At 35.3% G+C, this 18,453-nt stretch overlaps 2 protein-coding genes across 4 annotated transcripts; both read left to right on the plus strand.

The window, feature by feature from the left end:
- The first annotated feature begins 358 nt into the window (after positions 1 to 358).
- On the plus strand, positions 359 to 6,133 carry LOC100808488 (subtilisin-like protease SBT5.4). 2 transcript variants are annotated; one of them, XM_041017445.1, is made up of 11 exons: positions 359 to 382; positions 1,545 to 1,654; positions 1,751 to 1,848; positions 1,949 to 2,116; positions 2,900 to 3,005; positions 3,601 to 4,144; positions 4,285 to 4,379; positions 4,497 to 4,742; positions 4,831 to 4,945; positions 5,033 to 5,246; positions 5,388 to 6,133. In XM_041017445.1, the coding sequence occupies exons 1-11, from the start codon at positions 374 to 376 to the stop codon at positions 5,924 to 5,926; spliced, it is 2,244 nt and encodes a 747-aa protein (XP_040873379.1). In that variant the 5' UTR covers positions 359 to 373; the 3' UTR covers positions 5,927 to 6,133. The 2 variants fall into 2 exon arrangements, with proteins under 2 accessions (XP_040873379.1, XP_003528716.1); XM_003528668.5 differs by lacking the exon at positions 359 to 382 and adding an exon at positions 846 to 1,370.
- A 6,052-nt stretch (positions 6,134 to 12,185) lies between these two features.
- On the plus strand, positions 12,186 to 17,810 carry LOC100801940 (probable galacturonosyltransferase 4). Of its 2 annotated transcripts, XM_006584052.4 has the most exons (9): positions 12,186 to 12,416; positions 12,581 to 12,737; positions 12,866 to 12,942; positions 13,054 to 13,132; positions 13,216 to 13,472; positions 14,291 to 14,559; positions 14,762 to 15,119; positions 15,389 to 15,964; positions 17,050 to 17,810. In XM_006584052.4, exons 2-9 carry the CDS (start codon positions 12,635 to 12,637, stop codon positions 17,323 to 17,325), a joined length of 1,995 nt encoding a protein of 664 aa, XP_006584115.1. In that variant the 5' UTR covers positions 12,186 to 12,416; positions 12,581 to 12,634; the 3' UTR covers positions 17,326 to 17,810. The 2 variants fall into 2 exon arrangements, with proteins under 2 accessions (XP_006584115.1, XP_040873381.1); XM_041017447.1 differs by having other exon boundaries at positions 12,300 to 12,737.
- Positions 17,811 to 18,453: the final 643 nt, after the last annotated feature.

Below are 18,453 nucleotides of genomic sequence, written 5' to 3' on the forward strand. Positions count from 1 at the left end.
TTATAATATGATTATTCTTATACCATGGCACCTTTGTTCACATCAGAGCACAGAGCACAGGCATTGTAATGTACAGGCAAGTAACAGAAGCCTAAACAAGAAAAGAAAAGAGGAAACACAACTGGTTAATAATATCTCAATGATAGGATAGGAGAGGAGAGGCATAGGCATGAATGATGGTGTGGTTGCCGGTTGGAGAGGGCTTCTGCCATATGGGGCCAGACCAGACCTAGCGAAGCTTACTGTCGTCAAACTCACTCAACCCCAGATCCAGTTCATTAGTAGTAGTATAGTTTGCTTTGGCAGACAATGTTTCACACAGATTAGTTAAATTGAATTGATTGAACCTACGTGGAGCTCTCATTGGAGGGTCATGGTCAAGGTGACGGTCATTAATTAGTTGTTTTTTAGCATGACTTTCTGTGCAAAATCACGCATGTTGTAATTTCTGATTCAATCAACGTGTAGACTTTATTCATTCATTTATTAGCTAGGATCATGCAAATCATTGACATAATCTGTAAATTACACCATCGTATTTCATGACATGACCATAAAGCAAAAACAACACCCTCTTTTCTGTCTATTATGTTGGTTTAGGTGGAAAAGACTTTTTTTTAAAAAAAAAAAAAGACACAAAAAGAGAGCCTCTCGAGGTTTGTGCATCAGCATGATTGACTATATACATTATACACCACCAGCTTAAAAGTTAAAAAAAAAAAAAAAAAAAAAGTAAACTCGCTATGTTTAAGCTGCATCAGCAGCAGAGGGAGTACAACTGTACATGCTGAATAGTTGCCTATAATACCTCTTCCATAACAGGAGATTTCTCTGCATTTGTACTCGTTGTTTTAGAATAGTTATCTCTTCCTGATTTCTTGATATTCCTTAAACGGTTTAGCCATTTTATATCTTTGCTTAAAATCCCTTATCCCATCAGCTGAATCATTATCGTAACCGAATCATGATCACGATGAGATTTCCATCTTTTGCGGCATCTTGTTCAGCCTGTGACTCATCATCCTTTCACTTATTAATAAGAGCTTTGTTGCAAGTTACCTTTTCACTTCAAATCCCTTCCCCGAAGCCCTTTTTCAAGAGCAGCTGGGGAAAGAGCTAAATAACTTGTTACTCTTCTTTCTACTTCACTCACCTTCTCTTCTCCCTCTTATCTTTTTATTTATTTATTATTATTCACGTTTGTGCATTCTCTTTTGATTAAAGAGCACTGAGCCTGTCACCTTTAAAGCAATTAAAATTTTGTTGAAAGCTTAGTTAGCAGAATGCGGTCTGGAAAGCATTCAATTTTCCTCTTACTCTCTTTCATTCTCTTTTCTGTGCTCCATGCACCTGCTTTTGCAATCAAAAAGGTTAGCTTTATGTCACTGTTATCTCTCTCACTTGAACAGTTCTGTTGCTTAACATTTTTTGTGCAAGCCCACTCACTCCATTCTTTCAAGTTTTCATCTTTTTGCTTCTGTGCAATCGTTTAAAGTTTAAACTGAATAATGGGTCAATTTCTTTCTTTTCCTTAAAAAAAAAAGTCTTACATAGTGTACATGGGATCGCATGAGCATGGTGAAGGAGTCACAGATGCTGATTTTGATCTAGTTACACAAATTCATCATGAGTTCGTTAAATCCTATGTGGGAAGGTACACTAATACAGAAAGAGAAACTTGCATTGCACTCACTATTTGTTTTGTTGGTTCAAACTTCTTTGAATTAACGCTGTGTGTGTTGTAATGCAGTTCTGAGAAAGCGAAAGAAGCAATAATATACTCTTACACTAGGCACATCAATGGCTTTGCTGCCATGCTGGAAGAGAAAGAAGCTGCTGATATTGCAAGTAAGAATACCGCAAAAAAAAAAAAACATTATTGTTTTCTTCTCAGCATGAGGAATGAAATTCCAACCTTAACAAAGTTACTGTTTTGTGTGTGATGCAGAACATCCAGACGTTGTGTCAGTTTTCTTAAACAAAGGAAGAAAACTACACACTACTCATTCGTGGGAATTCATGGACCTGGAAGGGAATGATGGGGTAATTCCCTCTGATTCACTGTTTAGAAAGGCCAAATATGGTGAAGATACTATTATTGCGAATTTTGACACTGGTAATTTTGCTCCCTTGTTTCTGCTATTATAAATTTTTGCCTTTCCCGAGTCCCATCTACCTAAGCTAGCTATTTAGGTCACTCATGTATTATAATTATATTACTCATTACTATTATAATTATATTACTATCATTACTATTATTAGAAGATTATGTCCGGGGATTTAGACTAGAATGTGTTATGGTATCACACAATCACAAAGCAAGCATTCCTTACGTATCAAGAGTTAAAATTTTGAAATGTCCTGTTTCTGATGACCTGTTCACTCTTTCTTGTGTGCTGCTGACTAATAAAAGTACCGTAACTTTCTCTGTTGTCTGTCATTGTGTCATTGACACATGCATTCTTTTTTATTTTTTACAAATATAGAAAAATGTGTAATCACTATCCACTTGTCAAAAGCATCATCTGTCTTGTTTGCAGCCGTGGAAATCACTTTGGCGTGGGCCCTTTTCATGTGTGACAAATCGCGGGCGACCCATTATGTTTTTTCATTATCCCATTTCAAATAGCACTTTGTACCATTTTTTGTTAATAACTAACTGCGTTTCAATTATTTCACGCGTTCTTGTTTCTCATACATAAGGATACCATATTCACCCAAGTAGAGTACCTAAACAAATTTCCCACTGTTTCTCAATTTTTCCTTTCCTTTTCGTTTCCCTTCCTACTTTTTCTTTTATCACATCCAATTAATGTTCCATATCCTGTGTGCATAAATTATGTTCAAGTAACATTTCTGTTATTGTTTTCATAAAGTTTGATTAAAATTTGTGTTGTAGGTGTATGGCCAGAATCTCCGAGCTTTAGAGATGAGGGGATGGGACCTATACCATCAAGGTGGAAAGGAACTTGTCAACATGATCACACCGGCTTCCGTTGTAACAGGTGACAAGTTCTTTTTTTTTTTCATTTATTTTATCACTTTCCACCACATTTTTCCTATTTTATACAGTCTGTATCCGAGATTATAAATAAAGATTTTCTCCGCAAAATATACTCTCAGTCCAGTTCGACGATGACTACTGTGATTTGTTTATGAGAGTGCTTCACAAGTATTAATTAATCACAAGAAACAACGTCTATTTCCATTGATGCAAAAAAGAAACGAAAAGATTAACACTGTTTTCATTTTGCAATTTCTGTCCTTTTGGTGTTGTCAGGCTACAAACTAAAATTTTGAAACTGTTAATAGACTCCATCTCTCATGCTCTAATTGTATGTTAATATAATATAATTAATGCAAGAAAAATGTCAAAGAGAAAAACGGAAATGTGTGAAAAATACAAAATCTGGCTTTTGTTAATGTCCTTCAAGTAAGAAAAATGCAGCGAGAAGATAATTAAAATATCAGCTGCAACTAGCTTTTGTTGAATGTACCTGGAAAATGCTGCTGGTATCAGACATGAGATTACGCTGCAGTTGTTTCTTGAGCGCAATGAAAAAAATGAAATGTGTAGCTAACTATTGTACCTACATGCAGGAAGCTGATAGGAGCAAGGTACTTCAACAAAGGTTATATGGCCCATGCTGGAGCTGATGCAAAATTTAACCGTTCACTGAACACAGCACGAGACTATGAGGGTCATGGATCTCACACACTATCAACAATAGGAGGAACCTTTGTTCCTGGGGCAAATGTATTCGGCTTGGGAAATGGAACTGCCGAAGGTGGTTCTCCTAGGGCCCGTGTTGCTACTTACAAGGTGTGCTGGCCACCAATTGATGGCAATGAGTGCTTTGATGCTGATATCATGGCAGCCTTTGACATGGCCATACATGATGGTGTTGATGTTCTTTCCCTCTCTCTTGGAGGGAATGCTACGGATTACTTTGATGATGGCCTTTCGATCGGGGCCTTTCATGCTAACATGAAAGGCATCCCTGTCATATGCTCTGCAGGGAATTACGGACCAACACCTGCAACTGTTTTTAATGTTGCACCTTGGATACTAACAGTTGGTGCAAGCACCTTGGACAGACAGTTTGATAGCGTTGTTGAACTCCACAATGGACAGCGCTTCATGGTTTGATTTGATTTGTGTTATTCATAACCGCTTAAATATCATCTGTTAATTTACTCATGATCCACACGAATTACTTACTTTACTCACTCTAGAGGAGCTAATTCCGTTTCCCACTCAAATATTTCATCCTTGGTTATCAGGGAGCAAGCCTTTCTAAAGCTATGCCGGAAGACAAGCTTTACCCACTCATCAATGCTGCAGATGCAAAAGCGGCTAATAAACCAGTTGAAAACGCGTAAGAACTGCTTTCAAATATCCTATTTAACAGACGTGTGTAAAAACTTCCCAATGATTTATCATATTAAAAGTACAATATGGTGTAATTAACACATGCTCGTCCTTGTGCATGTAGTACTCTCTGTATGCGAGGAACAATTGACCCTGAGAAGGCGAGGGGCAAAATATTAGTTTGCCTTAGAGGTGTCACTGCAAGAGTGGAAAAGAGCCTGGTTGCTTTGGAGGCCGGTGCAGCAGGGATGATTCTTTGTAATGATGAGCTTAGTGGCAATGAGCTTATTGCTGATCCTCATCTCCTGCCTGCATCACAAATTAATTATAAAGATGGTCTTGCTGTCTATGCCTTCATGAATTCAACCAAGTAACTCTTCAAGCATTTTTAATCCTCTTGTCTCTTAATGTGTCTTGATAGTTAACCTAATAACATAAATATATTGATCATGTAACAGGAATCCGTTAGGATATATTTATCCACCCAAGACCAAGTTGCAGATAAAGCCTGCTCCAGCCATGGCAGCTTTCTCTTCTAGAGGGCCCAACACAGTCACACCGGAGATCCTCAAGGTTTGCCCATTCGTCCATTGTGGCAACTCATGTGTCACTTTCAAATAGTCCGTTGTGATTAACTTGTGGCCTTTTTTATATCTCCAGCCTGATGTCATTGCTCCTGGTGTGAACATTATTGCTGCCTACTCAGAAGGGGTTAGCCCAACAAATCTGGGATTTGATAAGCGCAGGGTTCCTTTTATCACCATGTCTGGAACATCCATGTCTTGTCCTCATGTGGCTGGAGTTGTTGGCCTTCTCAAGACTCTCCACCCTGACTGGAGTCCAGCAGTTATTAAATCTGCATTAATGACAACTGGTAATTAAGGGCATTACAATGTTTATGTGTTTCCTAGTTTTTTTTCTTTTTCTCTTTAGGATAAGACACTTCTATTGTGTTGTTTGTCAATATTTTATTTTATTGTGGCATATCTGACATTAATTTAATTTAATGTTTCAGCTAGGACAAGGGACAACACTGGCAAGCCAATGCTTGATGGGGGGAATGATGCTAAGGCAACGCCATTTGCCTATGGATCTGGTCACATCAGACCAAACCGTGCCATGGATCCCGGGTTGGTGTATGACTTAACCAACAATGATTACCTAAACTTTCTTTGTTTCTCTATCTATAATCAGAGTCAAATAGAGATGTTCAATGGTGCTCGTTATCGTTGTCCCGATATAATAAACATTCTGGATTTCAACTACCCTACAATAACAATACCAAAACTCTACGGCTCAGTTAGTGTGACACGGAGGGTGAAAAATGTTGGGCCACCAGGCACTTATACTGCAAGACTCAAAGTACCAGCACGTCTTTCCATATCTGTGGAGCCTAATGTGTTGAAATTTGACAACATTGGTGAAGAGAAGAGCTTTAAGTTGACAGTGGAAGTTACAAGACCAGGTGAGACTACTGCATTTGGAGGTATAACTTGGTCAGATGGCAAACGTCAAGTGAGGAGTCCAATTGTAGTTGGGGGGGTTAGAGGGTAGATCATTATCAAGTGATAACACATAATTAATTAGGATGACGTCTTTTTTTTTTTTCTTTTTCTGGTTTATATTATTGGGAGATTGGGAAAAGGGAAATGCATAACTTAAAATGGTTGGTTTTGTCATTTTCTATTGATTAGTTACTCTCACTTGGAAGAACCACAATCTGTCAATTTGAGAACAAAATAAATAAAATTTTATATTAAATAAATTTTCATTAATTGTTTAGTGTCACTAGAACTTCATGACAAAGAAGAACCAATATACAGGAGTATATTGGTCAAAAACATATGTTCATTAATTTGTGCATAAAGAAAATGTAATGATATCGATACTGCGACTTATAATTTATTAACCATATCTCAACAAAACCAAGTTAATGAATTGGAATTAAAGATATGTTTTTAAATAAATATATGTCTAAAGTTAAAAGAAATGATGCCTTTTATATGTACTAAATAAATAAGTTAAATAAAATTAGGTAGCAATTATTTTAAGGACAACTTCCATTGAGGTTTCTCTTTTGTAATAGATTATGGATCATTCACTCATTATAAGGCAAAAAGGACAAAAATCACAAAACGGCTAGCACGAGTTGAGTATAAACAGCATGTATCACAAGCCAAGTGATTGATGAATAACGACCTCAATTGTTAGTTACCAAAAAAAACCGAAAAAAATAAAGAGAAAACAAAGGGTGGCTTTAAGTCCTTTTTACGCCTAAAATATATTCATATAATGAATACACAATATATTCATATAATGAATGAGTTTTGCTCATTTGAATATTATCCAAAATAATATCAACCAATTTTTTCTTTTTTCATTTTTCTCTCTTTCATTTGCATTCATTCATGGTAGACATGAGATTTATCATGGCATCGGAGCTTTCATCTCCATTTGCATTCATTCATTCTCGAGAGAGAGTCTTTATCATCCATCTACGGGGCATGTTGCACCGCCATTTTACTCGTTTGAGTCGGTTACCAAGTCGAATCAACGACTCTGATACCAATTGTTGGGAAGTAAACGCCGGAGAGATTTACACATGTGAACCACAAGCTACCACATAAGAAAAACCTGACACTACACTCTAACCCCAAACCTTAAGGCTCAAGTTTATGAGTCTTCTTCTCATTTATATGGTGTTCAATTTTTCCACTTCTACTCGTGTTGGACTTCACCTCACACTTGTACTTTAATATGAACTAGGTGGATGGCATTGGCTGGTTCTTACAAATGGTATTGAAGTGAAACTACAAAGGAATGATCTTAGCGTGATTGAAGCACAAAACCGCTTTGATGGTTGTTGCAACTTATGGTAGCTTTGATGGTTGTTGCAACTTATGGTAGCTTTGATGGTTGCTGCAACTTATGGTAGCATTGATGTTATGAAGATTATACTATTATGCCCTGAGGCAGATGTGAATTTCGCGTGTGAGGCACACAAAAGCACTACCAATTTTTTTTCTTACAAGGTGTTTGATTAAATGCTTCTGAAAATTTTGAAGGTATTGACTATTGTTTGAAGTCCTGCACTATTTCAAAAAGGTACACACCAACTGTCTGGTGATTAATTTTTTCATTGTTTTGTTGATATTTGGCCTATTTTGGCTTATTGTTTTCAGCCTTTTTAGGCATGTTTTGATGATTTCAGCTTCTGTCATGTGTGGTAATTAAGTATTGTTCATTTATTTACTTATGTCCATGGTGGTTAAGTATTATTTTAGCCTTTGCCATGGGTGGTTAAACCTTGGTTGCTGTTGGTTCACAAAGTATGTGTTTGTGAAAAATCCTCATTGAAGACAGATTTTGTGTTGTTCAATTTGTTGATGCTTTATGTTTATGTAAGTTTTTGTCCATGGTGATTAAGCATTGTTTGAGTTTTTCCCATAGATGGTTAAGCATTGGATTGTTGTTTTGCTTCTATCTTGAGTGGTTAAGCATTGTTTTGGCTTTTGCTCTTGATGGCCAAGCCTTGTTGCTTTTGTCAAGTGGTTAAACTTTGAGTTATAGTTTCTGCTTAGTGGTTAAGCTTTGGTAATTTCATGGATTGATGATTTGAGTTTCTGCCAAATGGCCTTGTTGTTGATTTTGCTTGATGGTCAAGCTTTGATGCTTGCTTTGGACTTTTGAAAGAAGATTGAAAAAATCGATGTTGGTCGAAGATTTCTAGAAGTTATGTACCATGGTTGCACCTACATTTTGTTTGTTTCTAAATTTATGTTTTGACTAATGTATTTCTTACATGTTTAGTTAGATTTCAACTTTTCAGACTTTATTTTCATTTCCTTTAATGTAAATGTATTATATTCTCCAAGTTAGAAGTATTTTCAACACCTTCCAACTTGTGGGGAGGTAGTAGAAATATAGATTACTAACATTAGTTAGTTACAAGTTAATTATTAGTTTAGTTAATTACAAATTAGTTATTAGTTTAGTTAGTTACTCTTTAACCAGTTATGTTATATAAAATACTATTCATGTAATGAGTGACTTTTACTCATTTGAGCATTATTCAAAATAATATCAACCAATTTTTCCTTTTTTCATTTTTCTCTCTTTGACTTTTTCATTTTCTTCATTTTCTCTCTTCGATTTGCATTCATTGATTCATGGCACATAAGATTTATCAAAGATAGTAGGAAACGTTAAATAATATAAATAAATAAATCCCCCTCATTGTGGTGGCCAAAATTAGAGACGGAAAGGAAGGAGCCGACCCCTATCTCAAATTACTTTTCTTGCATTTGAATTTTTAGGCCACGGGGGAAGGGTGGATGGCATGAAATAAAATGTGTGACAGTGTGCTCATGCATGTGTTTGTGCCATGAGTTGAGAGAGAGACGGTTTTTGCTTAATATGGCGTGGCGTGGCGTGTGTGTAACCATTACCATTTTCTAATCTTTCTACATTAGCTTACGTTACCACCCACCGATCGATACATATAAAATAGATATACGTACGTACCTAGCTACCTAGGTTCCTCTCTCTCTCCCTTGGCTCCTCAAGACTCGTCTAAAGGTACCCAACTACCCCATTACTCTTTGGATCATCATGTTAATTTTTACATAATCATTCTGAAACACTTGAATCAAGCATTTTTATAATAACTCGCATTGTTGTCATAAATGCTGTTCACTTCTATGATAATTCTGTTCACCCCATATGTGCATATATAGTTGATTAAATCTAAAAAGTTGGCAAAATGCATGAAAGTTTGAATTAAAATTATGATCTTGCAATGCTATCCGATCTTTTGTGTTTGATCATGTGAAAATGATATATATAACTGGAAAGTGTATACCGATTAATTAAGTTGTTTGTAAATGTTGAAGTGACAGAAACGCTTTACGAATGGAGCAGCAGAAGATGAAGAGAGCGAGAGAAGGAGATGATGAAACTCAGAAGGGGTGTTTTGAGAATAACGAGAACGCAAAGAAAAGAGATGTGTGTGTGGCACGAAGGACGTGAAAAAGGAGGAGGGTTGTTCTTCAGAGGCACTTGGGGTATTTGATTTCCCTTGGCTGAAAGATGGTGTCACGACTAAACCAGAGGACTACTTGATGGATTTGGAAGACAATTTATCGTCATTGCTAGAACAAGAAGACTCTTCGTTTAAAGCTGCAACTGCATGTATTGATTTCTCGTCAGAAGCAAAGTTGGAGGATCTTGCATGGCAGCCATTTGAAAGTGATGTGTTGGAGCTTGAAGCAGATGATGTGGATTACATTTGGAGCTCTCTGCTCAAACAGCCTCTCCGACCACATCCAGCAGCAACAATATTCAGTATAAATATTGTTTGATGTTAATAGTGCATCTTAGATAGAGTTCACAAGGTAAATTGGAGTTAAGTGTAAAATATTCAATAATATTAGTCCCAGATTCTCTTCTTTCTTTTCCATTATAATTTAAACCCTGCATGAGTATGATCACCCATTTTATCTTACTTACCCTTCCATTCATTGTCCAAATTAAATTACATGGACATATATGATCAACTAAATCTATAGGTGACCTCGTAGCCAAATACATACATATAAAAACCCTGTTAATATTCTGTAAAAGAAGAGAAAGGTTATGTCACCATCTAAAATCCATATTTCAGTTCAGATGAGTTAATAATTTCTCAATAAAATATTAAAAATTAAATCACAACCGCTGTCTAGTGTACAATTACAGCTCATCAAAATATTAACGAAAGAAGTATGGTCTATGGTGCAATCTCTACCACCCCAATTGCAAAATAGTCAATTGTTTTCATCAAATTCTTAAAAGTCTTTCTGTTGCTTATTTTATTGCAAATCAGTCTGTCTATAAATTGGCTTAGGCACTCAGATTATGCAAAGAGTAAAGTACGATTTATTGGGATAAGTTTCTCGATAAAGAGGAAAACCTAAAATAAAAAGAAATTGAAATTTTCTTTTAAATTAAAATTAATTTATGCACATCAACTAGTGTTAAATAGAGTAAAGTAGTTAATTTTGGTTTTGATGGTCTATTATGAATATGTCATTGCAAAAGGTCATCATTACTTCCATTTGTAAAAATTCTTTCTATTTTATTAAAACACATGGCTTAATATATTGTGTTAATGGTAACCAAATGCGACAAGACAAAAATGAGAATGCAAATTCAACATGATTTGTATTATTATGTTTGAATGATTTAAATTTTTTTTAATTGAGTTATATTATATTTTAAATAAATAATAGCATTTTATTAATTTATTAATTTTACATGTAAGTAAAATACAAATATACTTATATAGGCGCCTGACAATAATGCAAATGAGGATTAAAATCATCATCTATTAGAATAAGTAATCAAGTATACTTTTTTTTTTCAAATACAAAGTGTAGAAATGAATATTATAGAACCATACTCATATCTAAATCGTTGACACCCCTAATATGACAGCATCATATAAGTTCACAACAATAACCTAAGAAGTGTTTTTATTTAAAATTAAAACCATGAAAGGTGTTTACTTAAAATAAAGAATATTACATTTGACAATTGATTTCTTTTAAAATATAGGTATAAATGATAAACAGTCATTAATATTTAATCAGAATGAGAAGTGAAAAAGGAGATTGACTATTTTAATGATGATTATAAATTTCAAACTAAATTAGAACAAATAGAGTCGGCTAAATATTAACTTATGAGGTACATGCAACATAATAAGTATCATGGTTTGTGCTTGAGGATAAGAACCTAATTTTGTGAGAGGGCACCACCTGTAACAAATTACTTAAGAGTAACTCTTAATTGTACATAGTACATAATAATGTATACATCAAAATAAAATTATAATAGAAAAAATGTATACATAGACGTTAAAACCAATTTTAGAATCACACCTTCAAATTCAAAATTGATTAAAAATATTCAATCAACATTATATGCAAAATCATTTTTTATATCTATTATTTAAACAAAAATCACATTGCTTTGAACTCTCTCTTATAGCCATAATTGATTTTACAAAATCACATTAATGTTTTCTAATCACATAATGACCTTTTGACTACCTTTCAAATAGTTATGAAAATTATAACTTCATTACTCATCAAATTATAGGTCAATTGGACATATATATTACGGTATTACCTTAGAATACACAATATTACAATTTACAAGACAATGAACTAAAAGGTGTTGACTCTAATATGAAGATATCAACACATTACATACAGAATCTTCATATTATGATACAATACAATACAAAATTCAATAAAAAAAAATCCTAAATTATTAATCTTGTGCTGTGTATATGGGTCAAAATGTAGTTGACTTTTATAATCACTTTTTGACTTTGTTCTCTAACTTATTTCAACTTCAAAATTCTTTCAATACAAAATGTTGTTGTGGTATATCACATCCTCAAGTCTAATAAGACATTGTGAATCTCCCGGCAACTAGCACTTCTAGATCAATTCATTCTCAAGACAGATATAAAATTGATTGAATGTTTAAAAAAGAAAAAAAAAAGTTGTAGATTGAATTCCTCTTGAAAAAAATTCCTCAAGTGATGTGTACAATATCCATTAGTAAAAGTTGGCTTAGAACAAGATTTCATTATTAAATTAATTAATTTCTAACCATATTCTAATCCCAATCTGAAAGTGAACTAAACAAACACGATCACGTTCCACCCGTGCGATCATTAATAGGAAATCAAAGGAATAAGAACATGATTAAAGAAATCTATTTTTATTTTTTAGTTTTTCGGGTTTTATTCACCATTCAGTGTGGGTTTTTCAATGACACTGCAAACACACGGACTGCAATAGAACAAAACAAAGCTAAACATCCATTCATTCATTATCAATTTATCATTATCTTAGTTAAGTGTAGTAATTTTTGGTGCTCTCTCTCCTCTGTCTTCATCAATCCTCGTTGCTTTATTTGAGGCCACATTATACGCATCTCTCCATCTCTCTCTCCTTACCTCCTCAAAATGCGTCTTCCTCGCCAGCTCATTGTACGTGATTCAGATTCCCTTCTTCCTCTTCCTTTTCTACAATTCTCAGATTTGTAACCTGCTCTCAAAAAAAAAAAAAAAAAAAACAAAACTCTAAGTGGGTCGGTTTTTCTGCTTAAAATTTCTGTTTTGGTCTGAAATTTCTTTGTTTTTGGTCGTGCCAGTGCTCTATGAGATAGAATCTGCGCGAGAAAGCGACACCAATCCTTGCAATAGAGATGGTGGTTACCAGAAATATTGTGTTGTTACTGCTTTCTATTACTTTTGTTGCTCCAATTGTGCTCTACACTGATCGTTTTGGCACCTTCAAGTACCCCTTTGGTGTGTTTCTTGCTAACTGGCTGGAAAATGCTTTGTTTTAATAAATGTTCCTAATCTTAGTATACTTTTGCAATGACCTAAATTCTTTATTTGTTTACTTTGGATTGTCTTTTGTATGCACGTTGCAGCTGAGCAAGAGTTTATTGATGCTGTAACTGCTTTTGTGAGTGCAGCTGACTCTGGCCATTTGAATCTCCTGCCGCAAGTAAAGTTTCCATCTTTCCTTATCCTTTTACCTCATTACACATGCCTCTGAAGATTTTTTTCCTTTATACGGGTGAACTAAATTCTTGATAATTTCTCATTTTGGAAACAGGAAACTTCTACGGTCTTTAAGGAACCAATTGGGCTTGTATATACGGAGGACGCTGCAAACACAAAGAATTTGCTTCATGGTACTTTGTTTAGCAATATTTTCTTTCCTCCCCTTCTCTGCTGGGGTTCTGTTTCTTGTTTTCTAATTGTTTGGATGGCCTAGGCTTGCACTTTGCCAAACCAGGGGAGCATGTATCTGCCAGGGTATTGTCAGCTACGAAGGACGAAGGTCAAACCAAAGGGGAGAACCCCATCAAACTGGTGACAGATGGAATTAATCAAGGAAATCAAAACAGCTATCTGGTGAAAGCTGATATAACTGGTGATAGTGTAAATGGGGAAGATGCTATTGATGTTGATGACAATGATGGGAAACTCGCTAAATCTTCTGATGCTTCTGATCTAGCATCTGAAACAATGGTAAGTGATAAATTTCCCTCTTGATTTTTCCACTTGTTGCTTTGTTCATTTTGGGTGCAAAATTTTCTTTAGGTTTCTGATCATGCTAAACAAATCATATACATGTATGTCTAGTAGTCGGTTATTCATCATCTATCAAGTATAAACACCTGACTGCTTCTGGTTCTTGAACCTTGAATTGATAATCCTATGAGGAATTTAATATCTGACTGTTCAGATTGAGCTTTGCCATACTTCATTCATAATTGCGAATGAAAATTGGTTCATGTTTTAATGACCTTTCCGTTTAGTTGATGACTTAATAGTAATTGCATAGCATGGTAATCTAAACATTCAGGTTTCTGTGCCCTTGATGAACACATCTTGGACCAGACTTGTATGCATTTCTGGTTGAGACACAAAAATATTTTATATAGGGTGCAATCGTGGAAGTTTAATTGTTTAAATAAACATAGACATGTTGATTAGGTTCAATCTTTTCCCTTCTAAATAATTTAATATGTTTCTTGTAGTGTTTCAAAAAAGAGTTTAGTCTGAGACAATCTAAATGAGTAGAAGTAATGTCAACCGCTAAATTATATTTTTATATTTGAACTCTTAGACCATGGTCCATACTTGTATAACTTCAATTATTTCCTTCCCTGGTCTCTTGAACAAGGAAAATGAACAAATAAGTGTTGCCATCAATGTGCATTACTTCATTTTCGAAACGTACTTATTCAGAAAATTATCTAATTATATTAATATAATAATAAAGGTAAATCAACCTCAATGTAGATTGTAATTTTCTTCTTGGCATTTGGTGCATCTTCTTTCAGGACACTAAGCAGGAGCAACAACATATTAAATCTTCAAGCCAAGTAACTCAGAAAGGATCTAAATTATCGGAAGCCGATAAGCATATTGACCAAACACCACCTGATGCTCGGGTGCGGTATCTAAAAGATCAGCTCATCCAGGTTAGGGTATACCTTTCCCTTCAGGCAGTAAGGAACAATCCCCATCTCACTCGAGAGCTTCGATTACGGGTAAAGGAAGTCTCACGAACACTGGGAGATGCAAGCAAAGATTCTGATTTGCCCAGGAAGTGAGTGTAGCTTTAAGAATCTTGTCATACATGTCATGATGTCATCAGGTTTTCCTGTTTTTTATAATTATCGAGTTAGTTATTTCATCTTTAGGTTTATTTTACAGCCGCACATATAAGCATGTTGAGTAGCTCAATTCTGCCCTGAGCTACATTTTATTCAGTCTTTAGTCTTACATTATACTTAAATTATACTGTGCAGTGCAAATGAGAGAATGAAGGCAATGGAGCAAACATTGATGAAAGGAAGGCAAATTCAAAATGATTGTGCTGCTGCTGTGAAGAAGCTTAGGGCTATGCTCCACTCAACAGAGGAGCAGCTTCATGTGCACAAGAAGCAGACCTTGTTCTTAACACAGTTGACAGCAAAAACATTGCCTAAAGGTCTCCACTGTCTTCCGTTGCGCCTTACAACTGAGTATTATAGCTTGAATACTTCTCAGCAACAACTCCCCAACCAACAGAAGTTAGAAAACCCTAGACTATACCATTATGCAATATTCTCAGATAACATATTGGCAACAGCTGTTGTTGTGAATTCTACTGTTGCCCATGCTAAGGTAAATGATTTTCACAAAAATTTCTTGAGTTGTTTTTATCGCCCAGGATTATGAAACACGAAAGAAAATTTGGCATGTCTTTGCAGTTACATTACTACTGTATCTATTTTGAATTAAACAAATTTGTTTCCATTTCATTTGGCCCTAGATTGAGTGTAGAATTAAAAATGTAAAAAAAAAAAAGAAGGAAACAAGCTATTTGATATTAACGATGGCACTTTCATTTCTGATTATATATCATTAATAATGTTATTTTAATAAATTTGCAGGACACCTCAAATCATGTTTTCCACATTGTTACTGATAGGCTCAATTATGCGGCAATGAGGATGTGGTTTTTGGTGAATCCACCAAAAAAGGCAACCATTCAAGTTCAGAACATTGAAGACTTTACATGGTTGAATTCAAGTTACAGTCCAGTTCTTAAGCAGTTGGGTTCTCCTTCTATGGTAGATTTTTACTTTAAGACTCATCGGGCAAGTTCTGATTCAAACTTAAAGTTTCGGAATCCTAAGTATTTATCCATATTGAACCACCTCCGATTCTACCTGCCTGAGATCTTTCCAAAGCTCAACAAAGTGCTGTTCTTGGATGATGATATAGTTGTGCAGAAGGATCTGACTGGTCTTTGGTCAATTGATTTGAAGGGCAATGTTAATGGTGCTGTAGAAACTTGTGGAGAACGTTTCCATCGTTTTGATCGCTATCTCAACTTCTCAAATCCTCATATCGCAAAGAATTTTGACCCTCGTGCATGTGGATGGGCATACGGCATGAATGTTTTTGATTTGGTCCAATGGAAGAGGCAAAACATCACTGAGGTGTACCACAATTGGCAGAAGCTGGTAAGCAATGCACTTTTTTTTGTTTGAAATATCACAATGTGTACATATACTACATAATGTTAGAATATATGGATTATATCTTCTCATATTTTAGATTGTCCTCTAGGTTTTGTTTCCTTTTTTCCTCATTATCTCTTAGGTTTGGTTATCCTATATTTCCTTATCTTATCGTGATTTATTTTCTTAATTAGTTAGGATCATAATTTAGTACAAGTAAAGGTTAGTTAGGATCATATTTTCTTAACTAGTGAGTTTTAGCCCTCTTCTGGTTGTGGCATTCATTCTTGCCACCTTCTCTGTCATAACTTTTGTCATGCATTTCACCAGTGTGTTTTAGAGAGTTTCTTGTCAGCATGTCCTCCTTTCTACAGTCCTTGGTCATGTTCTTTATTTTGACTGTTATTTTCTTCTACTGCTGTGACATCTCTGAGGTGTCCTAACGATTGATTTTGTCTCCGGGATTCGATCTTCTCTGCTGAGATTTTTTTGAAGTGTTTCAACTTTCAAATAGTTTCTGGCCACCGTTGCCAATTCCCCACTATCCTGTTATCATTCTAACAGGTTCATATCTCTATTTTTCCATTTGTGACTTCTTTGGGCATCTTTTAACATTGTTTACCACCAGCTACCAGCTTTTGCCTCGACTTTCCAAGATAGATCAGCTTGTCCCCACTGCTTTCCTACTAGAGAAATCAGCTTGGGATTTGAGCTTCCCTAGTGATGGCCTTGGTCTTGTGACTTTATCTGAAGTATCTATTGGCTACAAAACTTTTCCAAATAAATAGGCCTAGCTTGGCAGCTTTGCCAGAGATATTAGCCTGACTGTGTGGCTTTCCTAGAGAAATCAACTTGGCCCGATGACTTTACCAGAAGTATTTGCTGGCTCTGTGGCAGTCCTAGAGAATCATCCTAATCTTGCCATTCTACAAATTATATTGTTTAATTTTTGTTCTCAATTTCAAAATATACAATTTATAGTGCTTAAACCCAGGAGTCCAATGACGATGAAGTGGCATGCACCTGTTTCTTTTTTATTTAAATTGTGAACTGATTATTCCTTTATAATTAAATAAACTGGCATACAGAATCATGATAGACAACTATGGAAGTTAGGAACTCTGCCGCCGGGTCTTATAACATTCTGGAAACGCACTTTCCAACTGAACCGATCTTGGCATGTCCTGGGTCTTGGCTACAACCCCAATATCAACCAAAAAGAAATTGAACGGGCTGCTGTTATACACTACAATGGAAACATGAAACCGTGGCTTGAGATAAGTTTTCCCAAGTTCCGAGGTTATTGGACAAAGTATGTTGACTATGATCTTGTGTATTTGCGAGAATGCAACATCAATCCATAATAGATGGATCTCGTGGCATGTGTAGGGCTTGTAATTTATATTAAAGCATTATGACAATTTTTTTATAGATTTTCAAAGTCAGGTTTTAATTTGGGCATCTCTGTACTTGTAAATGAAATGTGTCTGTGTTGTTTCCTTTGTATGTATGGTTTTGCAACTTCCCTATTGGCCTTGTGGTAAAGTGGGTTTGGGAGTGGTCAAGAAATGTTAATGAACCGAGACAATGCGATGGACGATAATAAGTGGTTGGTTGGGTTGGGGTTGAAAAATCACGTGGTGGTGGAACCCATTTGTCGTCAAACTTAGCAGTTGGTATGTGGGGTGGGGCTCATCAAAGCACTGCTCCTTTCCATCTAACTTCACATTTCTCTCGTGCAAGTTTATGGTGTCGGTGGATCATATTATTATATTTTTAGTAAAAGAATTTTGGGGATAGCTTCTGCCTCTCAATTCTCATCTCTCGGCAATAAAGTTTCAATTGTTTCTGTTTGGCGAGCCTTGGTTTAATATGCGTCAAAGTTTTTATGTCTTAGATAGTTATCTTCTTTACAATACCCAACCAAAAGGGATTACATGTATACCTTTTCTCTGCCTACTGGAAGTATCTAACTAGTTCAAGCCATTATAAGGTGCGTAAATGTTCAACTTTTTTAATACAATTTTACATCTCTAGCTTGCTACGTTAAAGTGACGATGTCCTCTAATTGAAAATTAAATAAAACATATATTTCTTTTGCAATAGAAGTGAATAAGTAAAGTAAGCGTTTGTATATTTTTTAGTGATTTATGTTTGTATGAAGTTCTAAACGCAGAGCTTAATAACCAATAAAGGTTGGTGAGTGATTTGTAAGTACATTTATAAATATTCAGTGAGTCTTGAATCATGAACTGATCTTGATGGATTATCGGAATTAAACTCACCTAAACTTCTTTACATAAAAAACAAACAGCTTAATGTCTAACCACAGATATTGCTTTATGAGTACGGTTATGGATCAATTGGTGATATGTGAGATATTTGATATTTCCCTTTCAATGGAATCATTCCCCGCTTAGTGGCTGGCTATGCTACGTTTTGAAGGCCCATTGTACTCCGTCTAAAAAACCATAGCTACGGATTCGCTCCAA

Source organism: Glycine max, chromosome 7 (assembly GCF_000004515.6).
Source record: "Glycine max cultivar Williams 82 chromosome 7, Glycine_max_v4.0, whole genome shotgun sequence".
Lineage (NCBI taxonomy): Eukaryota > Viridiplantae > Streptophyta > Magnoliopsida > Fabales > Fabaceae > Glycine > Glycine max.

What these genes read in the sequence shown, in the direction of transcription:
- LOC100808488 (XM_003528668.5), top strand. Translation starts at nt 1,284, where the DNA reads ATGCGGTCTGGAAAGCATTCAATTTTCCTCTTACTCTCTTTCATTCTC. An exon ending in ACCGGCTTCCGTTGTAACAG is followed by an intron (nt 3,006 to 3,600) that starts GTGACAAGTTCT and finishes ACCTACATGCAG; the next exon opens with GAAGCTGATAGGAGCAAGGT. An exon ending in GCCTTCATGAATTCAACCAA is followed by an intron (nt 4,743 to 4,830) that starts GTAACTCTTCAA and finishes ATCATGTAACAG; the next exon opens with GAATCCGTTAGGATATATTT.
- LOC100801940 (XM_006584052.4), top strand. Translation starts at nt 12,635, where the DNA reads ATGGTGGTTACCAGAAATATTGTGTTGTTACTGCTTTCTATTACTTTT. An exon ending in ATTTGAATCTCCTGCCGCAA is followed by an intron (nt 12,943 to 13,053) that starts GTAAAGTTTCCA and finishes TTTTGGAAACAG; the next exon opens with GAAACTTCTACGGTCTTTAA. An exon ending in ATCTAGCATCTGAAACAATG is followed by an intron (nt 13,473 to 14,290) that starts GTAAGTGATAAA and finishes ATCTTCTTTCAG; the next exon opens with GACACTAAGCAGGAGCAACA.